At 35.5% G+C, this 20,239-nt stretch overlaps 1 protein-coding gene across 1 annotated transcript in view; it reads left to right on the forward strand.

Moving 5' to 3' along the window:
• Positions 1-1,387: 1,387 nt before the first annotated feature.
• Positions 1,388-20,239, forward strand: part of CCDC102B (coiled-coil domain containing 102B) — a gene marked incomplete at both ends in the record, with an annotated part of 34,444 nt that continues 15,592 nt past the window's right edge. The window contains 3 exons of the mRNA XM_084209387.1: positions 1,388-1,996; positions 3,823-4,031; positions 8,576-8,684. Of these exons, the coding sequence (XP_084065513.1) occupies positions 1,388-1,996; positions 3,823-4,031; positions 8,576-8,684 (927 nt within the window). The remainder of the gene's footprint in view (positions 1,997-3,822; positions 4,032-8,575; positions 8,685-20,239) is intronic.

Raw genomic sequence — 20,239 nt, forward strand, 5'->3', positions numbered from 1 at the left:
ACCAAAAAAACAAGAAAGGCTCAACCTTGATGAAGCTTTGGCAGCAGCTCTGCTGCATCTGTGTAGTGTTGTTGTGGGGCTCGATGGTACTACACCAGACAGGGATAATGAAGGGAACTGGGAGCCCTTCATTGTCCTTTTCCTCCTCTCATATCCGTACTCCACTACAACAGCTCTCCATAAGCTTCTAACAAACGGCAAATAAATGTCCTGAAAATCATGGGAAACTTGAAAACAGCTGGAAAACTGGAATGAAACATGCAAAAGCTTCTACTCAGTTAAAATGAGACATAACTGAATCATAATGCCAAAACTATCTACTCTTCAGTGTTTTGTTAGCAGCATTGGCCTTCTGCATTTCAAATGCAGGTGTTAGCACTAATTGCTGTAACATATAAACATTTTTTTTACAAATGGATATCACAATATAAAAGCAATTGTTTTTTTACTTGGAACAACTTATTCTACTATTGAAGTAGCAAGATTTTAAAGTTTGTTTATTTGTCTGAATTTTATTTGTTTAGTTGCTCTGGTTTACATAACTGAGATGAAAAAAAAAAAAGGACATATAAGTGGCTAGTCTCTACAGACTGTCCACATCAGCATTTTCTCAGCACTGGGGTAGGGAAGCAATTTCTGAGAAACTGTTTTTCTTCTAGGCCAAGTAAGTAATAAATAATCAAAAGATAAATAATGAAAAAGAATGCAACAAGATTTACTAGCTGAGTCATACCACTATGAGGAAGGCTGTACAGTACAGTAATAAGGATAGTGCTACACTTTCAAGAATAATATAAGAATATACTACCTGGAAATCTTCTGGAATGCAGACAGCAAAATTAAGTCCCCATGTAAAAAATACTTGATTTTTCTCTTAAAAAAAAAGGAAATACAAAGGTCATGGTTGATATTTTTTTCCTTAGGAATAAAAATTATAAGGCATGTTTTGTCTAGTATGAATTTCCACAGTTTGGGAAAGAAGGCAAGTAATTTGTGATTTTAGTTTAGACAAATAACTTCCTCTTACTAGATATTTAAAATATTTATTGATTCAATTCAATCTTTTCTTGAATGAAGAAAGCTTTTGTCTATTTTCTTTAGACTCAAACATTTTTGAGAGCACTATGATTATTTAATGACTCTTCCTTTGCAAGCAAATCCTAGCCAAATAATAGGTATGTCTGTTTATGCTGTACTCAAAAAGTATTAAATAAAAGATATTTGAATAGCTATTTCTTGTTGATAAAGCACATTTCTAAAACATGAGCAGCATCATTAACTCACTATTACAGCAGTAAAAACCCCAACTGTTGAAGGTTATTCATAGATATAATTAATTAAAAGCTAAATTATTGTCTGTCTTTGTCTTTTTTAGGAGTGAAATTAGATGATGAATCAAAACATGAATTTAGACTCCATTCAGAAACAAATGGAAGAGATAGAGGTTTTTGGGAGCCAACCAACACAACCTGATAAATTTGATAGATGTTGGCAACCAGGTGACCATCTGTTTCATTCAAATTGTCCATCTCAAAGTTTCTACCCAAATTCACCTCATTATGCACATATGCATAGAAGTTTCAGCAGTGACTGGGAAATTTTTGAAGCAGTAAAAATTCAGGAACTGGAGGAAGTCAAAGCCAGAGCTGCCCAAATGGAGAAGACCATGCGTTGGTGGTCGGATTGCACCGCTAACTGGAGGGAGAAATGGAGCAAAGTGAGAGGAGAAAGAAATAAAGCACGAGACGAAGCAAGACAATTGAGAATCAAATTAGACAGTGTCATAAAAGAGCTAAGTGTGCTTAAGAAAACAAATCAGGATTTAGTAAGTGAGAAGGAGACCTTAGAAAATGGAACTGCTTGGAAAACAGAATGCTGTTGCTCTGAAATATCCTGTATTAAAAAAAACCAAAGCATGTTAACCTTTCTGGAACCAGAACCTCCGAAAGACCTAACCAAAATAATCAAAATTCCTGGGGCAGAAGACACAGAGAAGGTAAAGGATGGGAAATATTTTTTGCGGTTCGTGAAGAAGTGAAAAAGTATGGCTGTGTATGTTGAAATGGGATTTTTCAAGAATTTTGACCAAAAGGCTGCATGGCCCATTCACTAGCAAAACCCTTTGCTCCCCTGACCCCCCCCCCCCCCCCTCTAAATATTTCTAATCTGGAAAAATACAGAAAACAATTCATAGCCTTGCAATATGACTAGACATTTAAGGAACAGAGGCAGACTGTTATATCCAATAGTTTACATATTGTTTTGATTATCTCTCAGTTTTACAGTAATAGGTTACCTCTCTTGTCTGAATTAATCATGTTTTGTATACTTATTCATTCTCCCCTCTAAAAAAGCATATTAGATTCTTGGCTTCTAAAGAACCTAAAGTCTAAAATAATTTCTCTCTGTACTTCAAAAGCATGGGAAAAGGTAGGCAATTCTTTTGCAAATTTGCAAGACTTCTTATTTGATAAGGAGTGCAATTAAATCATGATAAAGAATTTAAAAAATCAAGTATCAGCACTGGTTAAACAGCTCCTAGCTTTACACAAAAGATCCAGTTACATTCATCAAAAATCAAAGCATTTGTTCATGTTTAACTATCTTTAATTCTGTGCCTTGGAATGCACTGTATAGTCTTCAAAGACAGTACCATGTAAAAACTTTACTTGTTTTCTGATAGATGACAGTCTTTGTAGATATAGATAATTTTTTTAACACATTGCAGAAAAATGTTTTTTCCCAGCATTGTTGAAGGTAGGAAAATTTTTACTTCAATTCAAGGGAATTGACAAGATCTTAGATCTGTGTGTATTCTGTTTGAAAATTTTACACTCTAATGCATATTATGATATTATATTCCTGTGAAATCTGAAAAAAAAAACCCAAATAGGTAATGTTTGTGGCAAGAATAAATTTTGCCAAAAAAGCATGCTTTTCATATTTTCGGGCAGACAAATGTGCCATTGGAAGGAAATGCCACAAAATATACTTTAACTATTTTTCCTTAGTATAAAATTTTTTCTACTTAAAAAATGAAACCTTATATGTGAATAGGAAAAATTTTTATTTTTTCAGTGGTTTATAGTGATTTCTATTTTCTGATGTAAATTTTGAGCATTATTCTAAAAACTCAGAGTGATGTGAAAGAGGATTGTCAGTAAACTGCTAAAAAGAGATTAGTTTTTAAACAAAATTCCTCAGCTATGGTAAAGCAAATACATTTCTAAGAGAAACTTGTTTATAAGAGACATTCAGTCTTTCTCAAAAATGTGTATTTTACTTTTAATTTTTTTCTGATTTTTGTATTAGTTTTTCTTATGTTTAGTATGCAAAACATGTATCTTCAAAATAGATACCTATATGCTTTTTTCCTCATGAAAAACTTGTATAAGCCTGCTTCAATCCACTTTACATAAAAAGTTTGAGTTCATAATGTAAAGTTTCTCAATACATTATTTGTATGGATAAATTGCATTGTTGGTTTTATTAGTTCCAAGATTCTGTCTTCACCAGAGTTATACGCAACAAAAGAGAAATTGAAGTCTATTTCCTTAGTAAAGACACATTTGAAATATTTTGGATATGAAGCTTGTCACAACAGAAGCTGTGAGAAATCACAAAATACGGTTATTCAAATATACTGACATTTTTGCACCTTCTACCCATATACAGTCCAACTGTCTAAGATGTTACCTATTTACTTTTTTTCTCCTATGTTCCTTAAATATCTAGAAGAGCCTTGGTAGGCCCTGCTGGAGCTATGTTAGACTTTTTCCTTCACTTATGCTTTTCTCAGGTGTCATATTTTTGTTTTCTCAGGAAGTAAACAAAGACCAAAGCAATGACAATAAAAAAATCACACCAAAGCCTCCCAATTTCTTCCCCAATGGACTTCCCAGCATCTATTTGGAGGAACCTAAAATAAGTTTGGGCACTACAGCTAAGACAACAGAGAATGATTTAATACATGTATCAGTCTTAAATTTGCATTTGGCTGAGATGAGGAAAATCCTACAGAAGGAAAGAGAGTAAGTGCAAAATATATCCTACTTTTGTAATTCTCATTGAAGGGTTGAAGACAGTTTCTAAAATAGATATGGTGACATTTGGATTTTGGAGCTCATATGTTCTAAACTTTATTCATTGCTATTTGCAAGGCTTTAGTAAGAATTTAGATAAACAGTTCAGCAAAGTGTGTTTATTGTTTTCTTTGTCTTGTCTGTCATTTAAATAAGGGGTGTTCCATTCAAATATGTAAGTTGGTATTGATGCAGTGATATCTAAGGTATGTTATACCCAGTTATTGGAGTGCTTTGTGCATAGTAAAAAATTTTCCTATACTCTACCAGCAGCCTTTGAAAGAGTCCAACTGCAGAATGACAAAGGCTGGTTTTGAATTAAAAATATATGAATCAGCTGCTAAATGCTGTTTGCCTCTTCACTTGTAGCAAAGTCTGTGTTAAAAGCCTGTAACAAAGAGGGAGTTACAGATTATTGTACACTTATGTAGCATATAAAATTTGCCTGATATAAATACTAAATGTGTATTTTGGTGGCCTAAAAGGAGTTTAATGTTGTATAAATGGGGAAAATTGAGAATGCTTGAATCTCACAAGAAAGGCTTTTCAAGGAAACATGCAGCATGTGATGTAAGATGATGTAGTAGCAGACTTCAGGCTGTAATTACAGGTGATGGTAATTTCAAAATTAGTTGAAGTTAATGAGAAAATTAAAAGGAAGAAAATTCACTGTCTATTGCAAACATATTCAACACTTTCAGTTCAGAGAGTCTCCAATGCTAAACTGCACTGAAGAATTTCCTTCCTGTCAGTTTATTTCACATTTCCTGCCTGTCAGTGTACTTCATAACTGTCATGTACCTAGTACAAGTCTGAGATAAAAAAACCTTTCAATTTCTAACTGATATTTAATGTGCTTTGTTATATGAATTAGATAGTTGTAGAAAGCATGCAAGAATTCTCTAGTTGAATCATATAGCAGAAGATGGCCATGCTCCCTCTCCTTGAAAGGTATTTCATTTGCCTGTGAAAACAAATGTATGTGTGAGTTAGGAGACTGATGCCTCACATACCTATTTTCCTGGGGTTGAAATATTTAGGGGCCTTCATCAGCAATCAAGTGTGCATGCATATATAATAACTTCCATTTAGAAAATGGAAAAATTTTCAACTCACTTTTAGTAACTTCTCAGGAAAAACTTTAATAGGTTCTGGTTTGTCAGTTTGTTCACATGCCTCTCTTACCAATTTTTAGCTGTATTTCACAGAGACAGATTCTTTGATTTTATCATTTTTTCATGCATTTATTTTTTCATTTTTTTTCATTTATAAATAATTTCATATTCATTTATTTTATACTGTGGTGTAAGACAATAAACTTACTGGCACACAGTAAGAACTGGGGCATTTTTATAACATGCAACATATGGCAATGCCAACCTCAGGCAGCAAAAATGTTCACCAAGCAGCGATTTCCACATAGCAGCAGGGATTGGTATAACAACTCCCTTTCCAGGAGGGCAACATTTCCTGCATGCAGAGATGTTATGTAAGCAGAATATATGCAACTTCTAAGTATGAAGGCAGTATATGTGGCAATGCAGACAGTAAATAGCTAGGAATAATGTTACTAGGATAAGTGTTATAATAGTCACCAGTCTCTTGAGATAGCTGATGAATCTGTGTTGAGCAGGCTGTCACCTGCAATCTCAGAAGGGTTTGGTCTCCCCCACTTCGTAGAATTGACTGATTTTGCCATATTTCCAACTTCAGATTTCCATTTTTCTCTCTTAGGTTTTATTCTTGCTCATGTCAGTATTTTTACTCCTGTATTCTGGAGTTGCTAGTAATGACTATCTCAACAATCTCACCCCGTTTGCATTTTTAGTCCCCTTATCTTGTGTGGCTCTAGCTTAAGTATTTTCTCACAGCTTCTTTCTCACAACTTAGCAATTTTCTCAGTGAACTCGAGCCAAGAACACACAGCTGTGTTGCATCAAAAGCAAACAGATAATAGACAGCTTGAACCCCAAGGCCAGAGGTTACTTTAGCAGTCAGTATGATCTTACTCATACAGCAGAGGACTTCTCAGCAGTTTCCTGGTTTACATGCAGCACCCTGAACTCTGACTGCATTTTTCTAGAGTCAAGTTAGCTTATGCAAATCCAGTGTTTTAATTTCCCTCTAACTAAGTTACCTAACCAGTAACCTTCTTGGTTTCCTAACTCTCTCCTTAAGATATTTTGCTTTTTCACCCTGAGAAGACTTCTGCTTTTTGCATTCTGCTTAGAGCTATCATCAGTAATGTTGACATAAGCTTATGCACACAGAGCAAGCTTTGCAAAGGACAAAAAAGAAAGAAGGTCTAAAAGAAATAATAAAAGTAAAGAGACAAAAATTCATGTTCTGACATTCAAAAAATATCTTCGCTTGGGTTTACAGTGTAAAATTACGCACCAACATCCTCTACTAGGTACTAATGGCTCACCTCAATTACACATTTGAGGTCCATTAGCATGAATGGAAATTACAAACCTTATGAGTGGGTCAGCATTTTGCATAATCATTTGCTTAAAATAGCTGTCTTTTGTCATCTTTTGGATCAGTGTTCTCATCTGTCTTCTAGTTTTAAAATACTACTTTGTTCTGTTTTGAACTTAAAAGTGTTTAATCCCCATAAAACCAAAAGCCCACAAACTAGTTGACTGCTAGTTAGTAATACCAAAGAGTAACTCCTTAAGAATGGATGGGTAACACAGACAATGGATACAAAAGGCTCTGACTGAGCAACAAAAAATCCTTTTCCTGCCTGCAAGGGTCACTGAACACCAGCACCAGTTTCCCAGGAAGGTCGCTGAGTCTGCATCCTTGGAGACATTCAAAAGGCATCTGGACATGGTCCTGGGCAATCAGTTCTAGGCAACCCTGCTTGAGCAGGAGGTTTGCACCAGATGTCCTCCTTGGGGTCACTCTCAACCTCAACCATTTTCTGTAATTCTGTGATTTAATTAGAGTGAGTTAAAATGTCTCGTTACAACATCCATGAAAAATGCTCTGAACTTGATTCTAGTAAGTAAGTTGCTTCTGATGTCTGCTATATTCTTTCTTCCACTCTTTGATTTCTTTATTTAAATAGTAAACTTTATGTAATCAGAATAATTTCTTTCAATTAGTCGTGTCAGAGGGAACTGACCTCACTTAAATACTGTAACCCAAAACAAAACTTGTGTCTTCTAAATAAGCAGAACATACTGTACATTCCTCTTTTACATTTCAGAATAGACCAGTTTCTGAGGACTTTCACTGCATTCAGTGCAGTCAATGGACAGTTATTCAAAGTATTAGAATGTCATCTTTCATGCTCTCACTTTCTACTGTATTAAATGTCCCACTAAGAATTCTCTTAGTTCTCCAATGAAGTCACAATATCATTCCAATGAAATATCCCCTTACTTTGAAAGCAAAACGGTTGAGTTGAAATGCATGAAATACATATTGCTCCATTTTGCTTTGTGAATAATGGTGTTTATTTTATTATTGTAATGTTATGGGATTTCTAGGTCTTTGCTAAGATAAGCTGTGCCATATACTAAATCTAGGCAGAAAAAGGAGATCCCTGATTCGAGAGCCTTAAGTTTAGGTATAAAAGAAGAGAGAGGAAGATATTTCACTGTAGTGGATTGCTTCATTAAAGTAGCTGACATTGCTTCCAGGACCTGAGTCAGCCCAGTCAGTGGCAAGTCTTGTTATCTCTGTGCAAGCCTGCAGCCTGCATGTTAGAAATGCCCCAGACAAATTCCATCAATACACTTTGCTTTAATATGTGAATATTTAGACCAAATATTCTCAAAATATAGTTCTAGTAAGCCCAACAATAACATCTTTGTTAAAAAGGTTGGAAGTTCTGTTGGCCTCCTTCAGAGGACTACTGTGGCACACAGTTTATTTAATTACCAAGTATTAGAATTTTCTTTTCAACAATTTAATATTTTTCTCATTGTACAGGCATGGTACTTCTACACTAAATAATACATTTTCCTAAAGTTCTTCTAGCATTTTCTTCCAGGAGCAATTTTTTTTGAAACAAGTATACATCTTTTAATAATGTTTTTTAAAATTTAACATCAATCATCTTTGGTTTCTGGTCTTTACAATGTATACTTCCCCCTGTATACATGTGTTTAATCTGCTGTTTGTATGAAATACAAGTGATGTAATATATTTTCTTTGAGGATCTTCACTAATGTGAAGAAACTTGTGATAAATTAGGCGGCCTGAACCACTAACTGAAGTTAAATTTTCTTCAGCTTATCCCAAAATTTTATTTCATTTAAAGTTTCAATTCTGTGCTACTGGATTTCTGTTTTCTCTTTAACTATTATTTTTGATGAATGTTTTGGACTAATTAGCAATGATAATAAAGGTTTTAGAAAAGTCAATATGTAACATTGACAAATGCAGCATAACTCAAGCTATGAGAAGAAAATTCAAAGTAATTTTTGTTCTGTCAGCTTCAAAATTGTACGATGCTAAATTTTAAAATACTTTTTTAGAATGAATGTATTTCTGGAGAAAGAAATGGAAAAGATGGAAAATGAATTATTTCTTTGGAAATGGAAATATGAAGAACTGAGACAAACCAAGCTGGAAAGCCTGAAACAGGTATGTTAGCAGTACATTGTTATCACATGGAGTAAGAAAGAAAATTTAGACTTCTGATTTCCTGTGCTGTAGCTAAGAGTAAAATTGCATCCAGGGTTTATGAATGTGATAAATCCACCCTTTATCAATGATTATTCCATGTAACCAGGTGGGAGGGACCTGGTGAGGTGTGTGGATGCTGCCATGGCAGCACTGATGCTCAGGAGCTGTGAGAGTGGCACTGGGATGGCTCCACAGGCTTCCAGGAAGGAATGATCCAGAGAAGGCAGGCTCTGGTGCCCCATCCCCATGTGTGGTGAGGCTGGTGTCCTGATGTACAGCACTGAGTGATCTGGGTTCGGTGGGGCTTGTGTTCAGAGAGAAAGGGCTCATGTGGGGTAAGGGGATGTTCAGGAAAGCCTTGCCACCCTTCCTGTGAGGCTGGAGAAATAGAGCAGTAGAGGTGTAGAAGTTGCCTGAAAAAATGTGTTGTCCCCATCTACCTGGTCAAGGAAGTAAGGCTGGGCAGGATCAGAGAAGGCAAGGAGGAGATTAACAGGACCCAGAGATAAAAAAGTCTGAACCACATGGGAGGGGCAGCCAGAGGCTGTGAGTTTCACAGTGAATAGAATCCCACAGTAGAAGGGCTGAAAAAGTATGTTCTCCAGCAATTGGAGGATGGCTCTTTCTCCAGATCTGCAGTTCAAAAGGTTCAAACAGCTGGTAGTGAAGTAAGAGAAAAAAGCGATATCTTGTGAGGCATCAGAGCCAGCTTTTACACACACCATGCATTAACATCAGCAGGAGGCAGCAAGTGGCAATAGTAGGAGGCTTGTTCCTGAGAGGACAGAAACCCCTGTGTTCCCCACTTGCTGCTTTGAGGGTTATGTGTCCTAGCCTGTGGGCTAGGATCCAGAAAATTGCAGAGAGATTGCCAAGGTCTGTCCAGTCCTTAGACTGCTCTGCTGCTACTCATCCCGATGGGCACCAGCTAGGGGCATATTGGGAATGATCCCATAGCTCTGGGGTTGAGGTCATGGGGGACCTGAACTAGGAAAGGAAGCAGTGAGAGATTACAGACCACAGTGAAATAAAGAAGAGGTGGTCGGCTGGAAGACTCAGGGCATGGGTTGATAGGAGCATGAAAGACTTCAGGAATGATAAAACAATGTGAAGGGACACCCACCTCAAATGTTGGTAAAGAAATGCACACAATCCTAGGAAAGAAGCAGGGAGAATTAGAGCTGTATGTGGTTACAGAACTACAGTATTGTTGGAACAATTCAAATTCTGTGCCAAGTCCATGCAACTGGACTGTGAGGGACTTCTGGAAACACTGGCAAGGAAGGGCTGAGGCGATGGAAGTTGCCCTCAGATCTAAAAGCAGCTCATTTCTTTTGAGGTCTCCAGAAGGATGAGGGATAATCAGACTTGTGAATCCAGGATCAGAGGACAGGCCAGTGAGGGTGCCATTGTGGTAGGAGTTTGTTACAGACCACCTAATGAGGAAACAAAAGAAATGTTTAAAGAATTCAGATCTCGGAGTTGTAAATCCCAGTTCTCGTGGGTGACTACAGCTGCTAGAAAGTTAGAATAGCTGCTGCAGTCGCAGACATTTCAGTGGTTTCAGGAAAAAAGTGGTGATGAATAGATGGATGTGCTGTTGACTAATATGAAGGAAACTAGTTGGGTATGTGATGATGAATAATTTCCTCATCTCTGATAGCTTTGAAATAGCAGTTGGTCACCCTGAAAGAAGAAAAGTGAGTAGCAGAGAACAGACCCTGAACCTAAGGAGAGCAGGATATTGGCTTAGTCAGAAAACTGCTGGGAAGGCTCCCATGGGAGGCAGCTCTGATAGGTAAACAAAGGAGTCAACCAAACCTGTCAGGCCTTGGTTTTGCCCTAATACTCAGGAGAACAGGCAGATGTGCCAGGAGACTGATGTAGCTCAGCAGGGCACTCATGGTGGAGGTCTGATGCCTGAAAGCAATGTACTTTTACAAAGATCAGCCTTGAAGGAGTAATTTAGGAACATTGCCGGGTTGTGTGGAATTGGTGTTAGGAAATACACGTTCATTTCAATCTGTGCTCAGGACTAGCAGAATAAGAAATATTTGCACTGCACTTTACGGGTTTTAGCTTTCAGGACAATGGATAGAGATTTGATCCAAAAAAACTCAAAATGTGTGTTTATATAACTAAACATAGATACTATATTAAAAATGTCCTATTAATTTAACATCTCAGATTTGGAATAATGGGGGGAATTTAGTTTTATTTCATGTTCTGGAAAGAACTGTAAGCAGTCTATTAAATCTCAAGTTCTAGTTAATAGGTGATGCATATGCAATGCAGCAGCAAACTAATACCTATCTGTCATATTTGAGTTCCTTCAGATTTTAGTTCTTTATTTTCTGCTTGCTCATTAAGTAGGATTTTAGCTTGTTATACTTGTGCAAAACAGAGGAAGTCCAGGTTTAGTTAATAGTTTTCGTTAAGAAATTTTATCTTCATGAAATACTTTATGGCACTGTCATCAGGAATAGAACAAGAGGAAGTAAAAATTTTCTGAGAATTCATTGGAGATAGATAACAATATTTATGCATTTGCCTGTCTACATATATGTGTTGCTGCTTTCTTCAGTTGCTTTAATTGCTAACAGGAGACAGGCGGTGATATTTTGAGCATTCTTTTCAGGTTCTGACTTTTATGACATAAATCTCATTTTTAAATTGCAGAAAAACACTGACCTGGATGAGTCTGATTAATTTGAATGAAATTATTTATATCAGTGGAGGGGGGTTGTGTAAGTAGAAGCTCTAATGAAATAAACCAAACCTTGTGTGTTGACAACACAGATGTGAATATTACTCACTATATATTACTGTTGAGAAATGGATGCTGGAACAACAGACAAGATTTTTGACAGTGAAAAATTTGAAAGTGAAATAAAGGAAAGTGCAGACATCTACTAGGCTAAGCATGGAATCTGATTCTAATATAAATTTCCAATGTTAAATCACAAAGGAATTTCTATATTAAAAGCAGATCAATCATTACATCTGGATTATTTTCATGTCCTTGACTAAATTAATCTGCTATTTCCTTTGGTAGATTGCCTAACATTCCCACTGTGAATGTGAAAAAAAAAAGTGCTTGGTTTGCAAGTGACAGCGCCACTGCAAATGAAACCATTTTTAGGAATGGATAGCTCTTCTAGCCTTTTGGAAGTTGGAGAGATTTTGGGGTATGTTAGAAACTTCACAGCTGCCAAGATTTGATAATTAGTGCTCCCAGTAACTAATAACTTTCTTCAGTTACTTTCATTAAAAGACAAGTATTTACTCAGCTTGGAATAAACTATATATGGAATGCCTTGGTGATCTTGATGATCATCATTTTAACATATTATCCATTCAGCCACAATTTGGAACTTGTAAATAAGTTTTCAACATATTGAGTTAATTTAAAAAAGGAGTAAAGTGGCAATTTATGATCATAGTAACCATAAGCATTATAGGCAGCTTTGTGTGACAGTAGCCTTGATCTTGATCTGTTCAGGGTCATAAATTAGACACCATTTTAATAGGTATACAACAGAAAGTTGCATTTGGGGCTGTTACTGATATTTATTTTTGTTCTAAGAATTCTGTTTGCCCATTAAAAGACATAAAACACTTTGTTATTTTAAAAACAGGAAAGAAATAATTCAGTATAAAATTACACTAATTGTTCTATTTTCATGAGTATCTACAGAAAGACAAAAATTGTTTGTAAGGCTGTTGAGTAAATAAAGAGTATTGACATTAGATATACTTGGGTTTAAAGTAAACTTTGTTGGAAAGAGGAGGAATCTTTAAGTTCTCTGAAGAACATGAAAATTTTTACATCTGTAATTTTGCTTGTTGAATGTCCCCAGGAATCAAGTATTCAATTTTTCCAGATACAGTTTAGTTTACAGCTCAATTAACCACCAGTCTGAGAAACACAAATGATTAGTTTGGTCTTTGGACTCTGGAAAACAAAGCAAATCCTTGGTGTGTTGCTGTGATGTTTGTAAACACAGAATTGGAGCGAGCAAGCCTGTTGAACTTTTAGGTTATAGAATGATCATTTTATCTTATGTGCAATAAAACATTCTTGTTTATACTTGCTGCAAATCTTCCTCAAAATTTTATGTCCATCCTTATAAATCCTGAAGGATGTGCTTTTCTGGTCATTTAAGAGTTAAATAAGATGGAATATTTACAAAACTATCCTGAAAAAAGTGGAAAAATGCATATACTACTAAAGTCCACTGGTGTGCACTGTAGACTTAGAAATGCCACTATAGGCAGTGCGACTCTGTGTTGTTTAAAAGAATTTTCAGTTAGCTAAAGTACAGAATATACTCTTACTCTACATTATTTAGTGCTTTTGTAGTTAATGAGGGAAATTCCTATTCCAGTTTGTGGGATATGAGGCAAAAAATGCACTAATTGGTAGATAAATCTTTTTGGAACATCAGTGATAAAAAAGTATACCTAGATAAAAAGGAACACGAGCTAAATGAGCATTTTGCATTTGGCAGAGACATTTCTGTTCTTCCTCCTTTTCATTTACAATTGAAAGCAAGTCACAGCTATTGATTTTGCCATAGAGCCAAAAAAACCCATCTTTAAACATTTTTTAAAACATTCTCTCTCTCTCAGTATATATATGTTTTACACTATATTACAACAATCTATGTATTGTTACCTAGGAGCATTATTTTCTTTAAGTGATTGTGTCTGGTTTCCTACCTGTTGTTCCCAGGTGAGGGAAGCTCCACTGATGTGAGTGGAGCTTCTGGATAAATCAAGTCTTCTCCTATCACTGTAAACATTTAAATGCTCTTTAAAATGGAACGGCCTATTTGGAGGCTCAGGCTGTCAACAGGTAGATCTTGTTAAAGACTCTGGTTGATTTCTACCTTCTCCAGAAATCTTTATTCTGAAGTTACCTTATAGTGTGAAGGTGTTACACAGCTGTTTACCTGAAATTGCTTCTGTCATTCACTTAGTACATATATGAAATAGAAAAGTGATACTCCTATAATCTTACAGCAAATTTAGATACATGTAGTAAGATCGTCCATTCTGTCACATACCCTTCACCTCACTCAAAAATGCCTTCTGACTGTTCCCTGAATCCTGCAGAAAGCATAATAATTATCAGATATAAACCTGAATGGCTGTACTGGCTCCTGTGAATTCCTCTGTTTGATTTCTTACCTGAGATGCTCAGAAATGTTGAGTACTTTGCGGGGCTATCATAGGAACAAAATTCCATACAAAAAAAATTCTATAGTGCTTTTATAGAGAATAGGCAGTAGTCTATTTTAGTGTGCTAAAGGAGTTTTTATAAAGTTTGATATCAGAAGCCTCAAGGCTGAGACTTAAAATATCATTAGGCAATTTTTTGTAAACAACATCTGAATTATTTGAGAATGCAAATGACTTCATAGAATGGAATCTTGGTGCAGTTGATTTTCCTGTAATAAACTCTCATTATTTTTAGACTAGGTCTAGAATTTTGAGTGTTCCTGTGTAAATTACAATAACTGACAGATGGTCAGAGAGTAAGGAAAGAATTTTGTACTGTTGCTTGAGCAGCAATTCTTGCAATGAGTTAACTGTTCTTTCTGATCTTTTCATATATCAGGTCCCCGTTCATATTTAGTTTTATCTCTGGAAATGACATACTTAATGTTCTTAGTGTCCAGCATAAAGTATAATTTGTCATGCTGCATAAAATTAAGGTTCCATTTGATGTTTATTTTCCCACAAATCTAATTTGGAAAGTGCAGGATAAGCCTACAGTGCAGGATAAGCCTACAATATTGACTTTTTTGCTCATACTGGCTTCTGACAAGATATTTAAACTCCATTGAATCATACTTGCCAATATTTTCTCTGTCTTCATTACACAATTTGCATTGAAAACACCAAGCAAGACAAGGATTATTTACTGGTTATTTTTTATTTAAGGACAAGTGAGAGATGAAAAGCTATTTCTGTGACAAAGCATGTTCAGAAGAAACATGTGCGTGCATACTGAAACGTATTTCTGCACACAGATTTTCTGTGAAAGGAACAACATGCCTAAATGGCTCCATTTGAGGAGGTTTGTTTAGCCTGTTCTGCCACTGGCAGGAAGTACAGCTTGGTGGTGAAATGAAAAAGATAAGGGAGGAATGTGCAAATGCACACACTCACAAATGTGTGTGTATGTGTGTGTTCGTGTACATGAAGAAATCTTGGTCCTAGGAATTAGTCACGGTGCTCCTTCCCAGAGCAGGGGGGTTGGATCTAGATGATCTTCAAGGTTCCTTCGAATTCAGGTTGCTGTATGATTCTATGATTGCATCTTTCATTAGAAGAATTTTTCATAGTTCAGATTGAAAGGCCCAAAATTATGACAAAGTTGCTTCTTAATAATATATTAATGTGGTCAGTTCACCATATGGCTCTCTACATCAGAAATTAATTCTTTGTAGTTTATAGTTAAAAAAAAAAAAAGGCTTTTTAATATCTAATTTTTAACATATGTTTAACTGTCCTGAATTTACCTTTTGGTATTACATTTTAGCATTCATTTAGTTGTTAAAGTAAATATTTCTGCTAGTGGGCTTACTTGACATTCATCCGCATAAAATCTACTAGGGCTGAATTTACTTGAAAACAGTAACAAACCACCGAAGAATTAAATGTAACGACAGGTAGAATGTTGAAAATTGATGACATTAAAGGTATTTAAATAAAGATATAAGCATTTTGCTTTTAGTGATTCAGTTCTTTTTTTCTACTCTTACCTGGATAAGGATAGCAATGTGCCACTTTAAAATTAACAATCTAATTTGGGAGGAGGCTTGATTGGAAAAACAGCCTTAGATAATTTTCATCCATTTTGAAACAAAACTTTCACATTGGTGAAATACTGCATATTTCTTCAAGTAACAGCATGAGTGATACCTTGGAGTCAATGAGAAATCTGCTGGTGTCAATGAACCTTTGATCAGTTCCTAAACTGAGTGGTAACAGGTGATTAGGAATTGTCACAAAAGATTCTTCAGGGACACTTGAAACTTCAGAGTATCAGTATGATGTTCTACTTTGGGTGTGGCTCAGCTAAAACAGAGGACATGTAAACTGTAAGCAGTAGAGCCATTGCTACAGGAGCTTTCCACCAGACCACTGCTCTACAGAAATTATTTTATGTAATTGCTTATCTAGATTTCAAACAACTAAAGCTGTATATTTAAGGTTCTTACTCTGAAAGGAGAGCTGTATGGAGAAACGTCCTATGCTATATTTATTTGAACTCTAAGCAGCACAACACTTTTAAATTTCCTTGAACAAGTCATCTCTATTTCTTGAATCCCGTTGAACTTACAGATCAGAAAAGAAAACAAGCTTGAATACTGGTTTAAGCTAACCTTTTTAGCATAGTTTGTTAATGTTTAAGGAGAAAGCTCGCTGCATGAGAGTGAGAACATGGCAGCTTTTGGAATCTGAGGTAATATAGTGCAAGTTATGTCTGCTTTAAGTAACATTGCTCTCATATCTGGTACTCATCAAGGAACCTTGATGCCATTTTGATTTTCTTGAATATTTCACATTATATCAAATCACACTTCCAAATTTTAATCAAATATGTTGGAATGGATGCTTTTCCTACAGGAAAGTAATGGTTGCAATTTCTAGTGTGGTTTCACACTATTTAGTATTCCAGTAATCCAGTAATTAGTAAATTCCAGACATGTATTTATTTGTAGAGACCTACAGTTACAGAAAACATCCTATTCCCAGAATCCCTTGACCATTAATCTGAAAAGTCAACGCTCCTTATCTGTAAGATAAGTGAACGAAGTTAAATGTAGAGGCTTTGACTGTTGCTGTTATTTTGATGTATTTTTGTTATGATTCATTAGCAGTTACATTAGAAAATGTACTGTAAGTTTAGTTAGTATCTTATTTCCCAATCCATCAATTAGCATTCCTATTATATCTTTGTTATTATTAATTTGATAGTTTTGTGTTATCAATTAAAATTGGGTTGAAGAGTGCTCTGATCTGCAACATGCAATACCCTTACAGTTTAGGAACTTCTTGAGACTGAGCACAATAAGAACTTGCTCTGAATGCTTCCTAATCACGCTGACCATTATTGATTTTTATGTTTCCATACAGTTCTTTATTTAGCTATATGTTTTTCTGAATTCAACAATATAAAGTGAGGATGGAAAGCTGGCTAAGAAATTGGTTGTAAGCAAAAGAGTTATTCACCTTCTGTACAGCAAATAAAATTCACAAGCCAACAAATAAAAAAATAAATACATATATTGCCCATTGCACTATTTACTCTTTCTTCCACAGATGATTTTCTACATGTCTGCATTCATCTTCTTATGACCAATCCCTGTATTTTTTGAGGAAGGGCTGTCATCTTCCTTTTACAGTACTTATTAGAATGGCTTATGGTGTATTCTAGTTCCTAAATTAACTACTAATAATTACTACATAAACACACAGCAGTAGATAACTATTTGAAGTAACAGAAGGCAAGCTTTTATAGTTTGGACTGCAAATTAATTTCTAGGCTGTTTATTTGTAAAAATACCAAATATAAAAATTATCTTCTGTAAATGATATATAAATTGTTATTGCTCGGAAAGTTAAGAATGAAAATTTAATTGGTCTGGTCATTTCTTTCCATAGAATAGGAGCTCATTTTTGCTTCCATTAAGGTCTGTACATGTATTTCTACTCACAGGCATACAAATCTATTTTTTATCTTGCTGTTAAAAAGAGGTTTTGCATTAGTCAGTGTCAGGTCTCCCAGGGCTTAGTCTGTATTCCCTATTCTGGGAAGAAGCTTGTTGTATTAGGGTTGACGAGGAAAAACAACCAAAAATCCACATACATACATGGTCCCCTCCCCCTGATAAGAACACTAGTAACAGAAGTAAGCTAAATGGAGATCATAAAACCTCTTAAACCAGGAGTCTTCAGCGTGGCAACAATACCTGGATGAAAAAGGAAGTCAACAGAGTTTAATAAGAAATTTCAGGTGTCATTAAAAAAAAAAAAAGATTCTCAGCAGGGGCCTATTTCACCTTGTTTTAAAATATAAACCAGAATGTCTGGAATTGAACTTTTCAGCACAGAGTGAGGAGTCCTTCCCCCATCCTCTCCCTATCATGAAACTAAGATGTCAGTGAGGGAAATTAAGGGGTGAAAGTTCCTGCTTTGCTTTGTATTTTTTTGGGCTTAAGAATGCCCAAAATCATCTGACCTTTGAGATTTCAAATTACATTAGGAAAAATATTAATGCAATTCTATGCCTAAAACAATCTTTGCCATTTACTTAGAATTTTTAATGTAGTTTGTTTATTCTATTACCACTGCCACCCCTTCTGTGTTGTTTCATAATCAAATCAACTGTAAGAAAAGCAGGCTACTGCTTGTAAAGTAAACAAATCTAGCCCTTCATTGTAAATTACAAGAGCTCAAGTTTTACCTTGTTTGTTAGTGAAACATAAATATTAAAGTGTTTTTTTATTCTTTTACTTTTAATTTATTTTTAATTGACTTGAGGAACAGTTATTAGATCAGTTGATTATTAGTTAATATGGGAATTTTTACTTGTTTATTCCCTGGATTAAAAATTTGACCTCACCGTGCATAGTAGCAAAAGGAAATAGTCATTTGTTTGTACGTTGGAATTCTCACTCTCCACATGAGTGATGGCTCGTCAAACTCTGGGAGTTTTGGTTGGCATGTGTCCCTTATAAATTTTGAGCAGTATTCTCCAAGGGATTAGCTGAAATGTGAATTATTTTGTTGAATGAGATTAGAGAACATTTTAAATTCACCTAAACCACTGTATAATGTTTGTATAGATTAATCTTGGTTAGACCTCTTATTACTATGTTCATTTTTAGTCAAAAAAGGAAAAGTAGTTTGATAATTTAGTTGTGTTAGTCCCAACTCAAATATAATTTCCATTTAGAAATATAGCAAGCAGCATCTTGTACATGCCATTTTTATGTAGGATCATGATTATCTAAGCACCAATATTTTGCTAAACGCAACAACAAGAAGTACAAGATAATTTGAAGAGTCTGCAGTAGAAGGTATGCTGCAAAAAGATGCCCAGTGCATTCAAATGACTTTAGATTCAGTCTCTGTTTCTAATTATGGGAAGTACAGAAACCACTTGAATCTGACTGGTTTTTCATTATTAAAAAATAATAGCCTTCAAGTCAAAGGCTGCTTAAAGGATGCCTAACATTAAAGTTATGAGTAAATATTAATTAAATGATGTTGGAACCAATGCTTCAACTTTTGCTTCTGCAGTCCGGAATTACTCTGAAAACCGCTCTCGTCAGATTTATACAGGAAAGAGTGAAAAGTGTTTGACTCATAGGCAATTTCCAGAAACTGAGGAAACTTTTGGAAGTTGTTAGTATGAAATAGACTAGAAAGGAGCCCAAATAAAAAACTGGTTCTGGGTGGTCTGAAAGACCATAGTGAAAGAGGACATTTACTAAATTTGTAGAGTCAAATTACTGAAGTAAGCTACTGAAGCATCTTTTTGGTGCAGCTAAGTTACATTTGATGTAGATGTTGGTACATTTTTTACCATGAGCATTACTTTTGGAATACAGAAAGCCATAGAAGTAGGAGGGGACTATAGCTGAACAGCAGATAAAATGAGAAATACAGAGCAGGAGAAGTTGTGAGAGATGCAGACAGAAATTCTGGAGGTGAGGTTCTTTGCTCCAGACAGAGACAAATGTTTCTCTTAGGGTTGAGTAAAAGAGAATGCTTAGAGGTGCTGTTGGAATGGGACTAAAATTGGGGTGCCTGGGGCAGCCAAGCGGTCTGTACTGAGGGTGTGAGCTAGAGGTGAGGGTCTTAGTCCCAGGCAGAGATGGAAAATAAAGTCCCTCCACTGTTGCCAATATTATAATACAGGTATAAGGTCTGCATGGAATTATCTATGGCTTGGGTATATAGAAAATAAGAGAACATGAGTATTTGTTTCTAAACAACAGTAAATGTTTTAAAGGAAGAATGATTTGATGGAAAACTTATTATTGGTAATTTAATTGTAATTAATTTTTCTTTGGTGGGTAAATAGCTCTCACCACATTCATCTTATGGGGGAAGAGAGGAGAATTTCAGGGAAATTCTGGAAAATTCCCAGTATCTTGATAGGTAGGATATTTATAACTGAGAGATAATCTTAAACCAAAAGACAAAAAAAAAAAAAAGAAAAAAAAAAGGCACTTATAAAGGCAAAGTTATTATGGCAAATTTTTCAAAATTTTGGAGGAGAAGATTATAGATTTCATATCTTTTTTTCCTAATTAAGAAATCCAGGTTTCCATTTTTCTTTCAGGGACATTTTTTCTGTCTAAGGTGCAGCAAACAAGATTCTGGTGGCGAAGGGGTGCTTACTTCAATGGCTCCTCATGCAGCAGCAGATACTCACAAGTATCTGAGAGGGTTCCCATGAGCTCCTCAGCGATGTCTGAGAGGATGCC

Source organism: Fringilla coelebs (genome assembly GCF_963513975.1).
Source record: "Fringilla coelebs genome assembly, chromosome: 1".
Taxonomy (NCBI): Eukaryota; Metazoa; Chordata; class Aves; order Passeriformes; family Fringillidae; genus Fringilla; species Fringilla coelebs.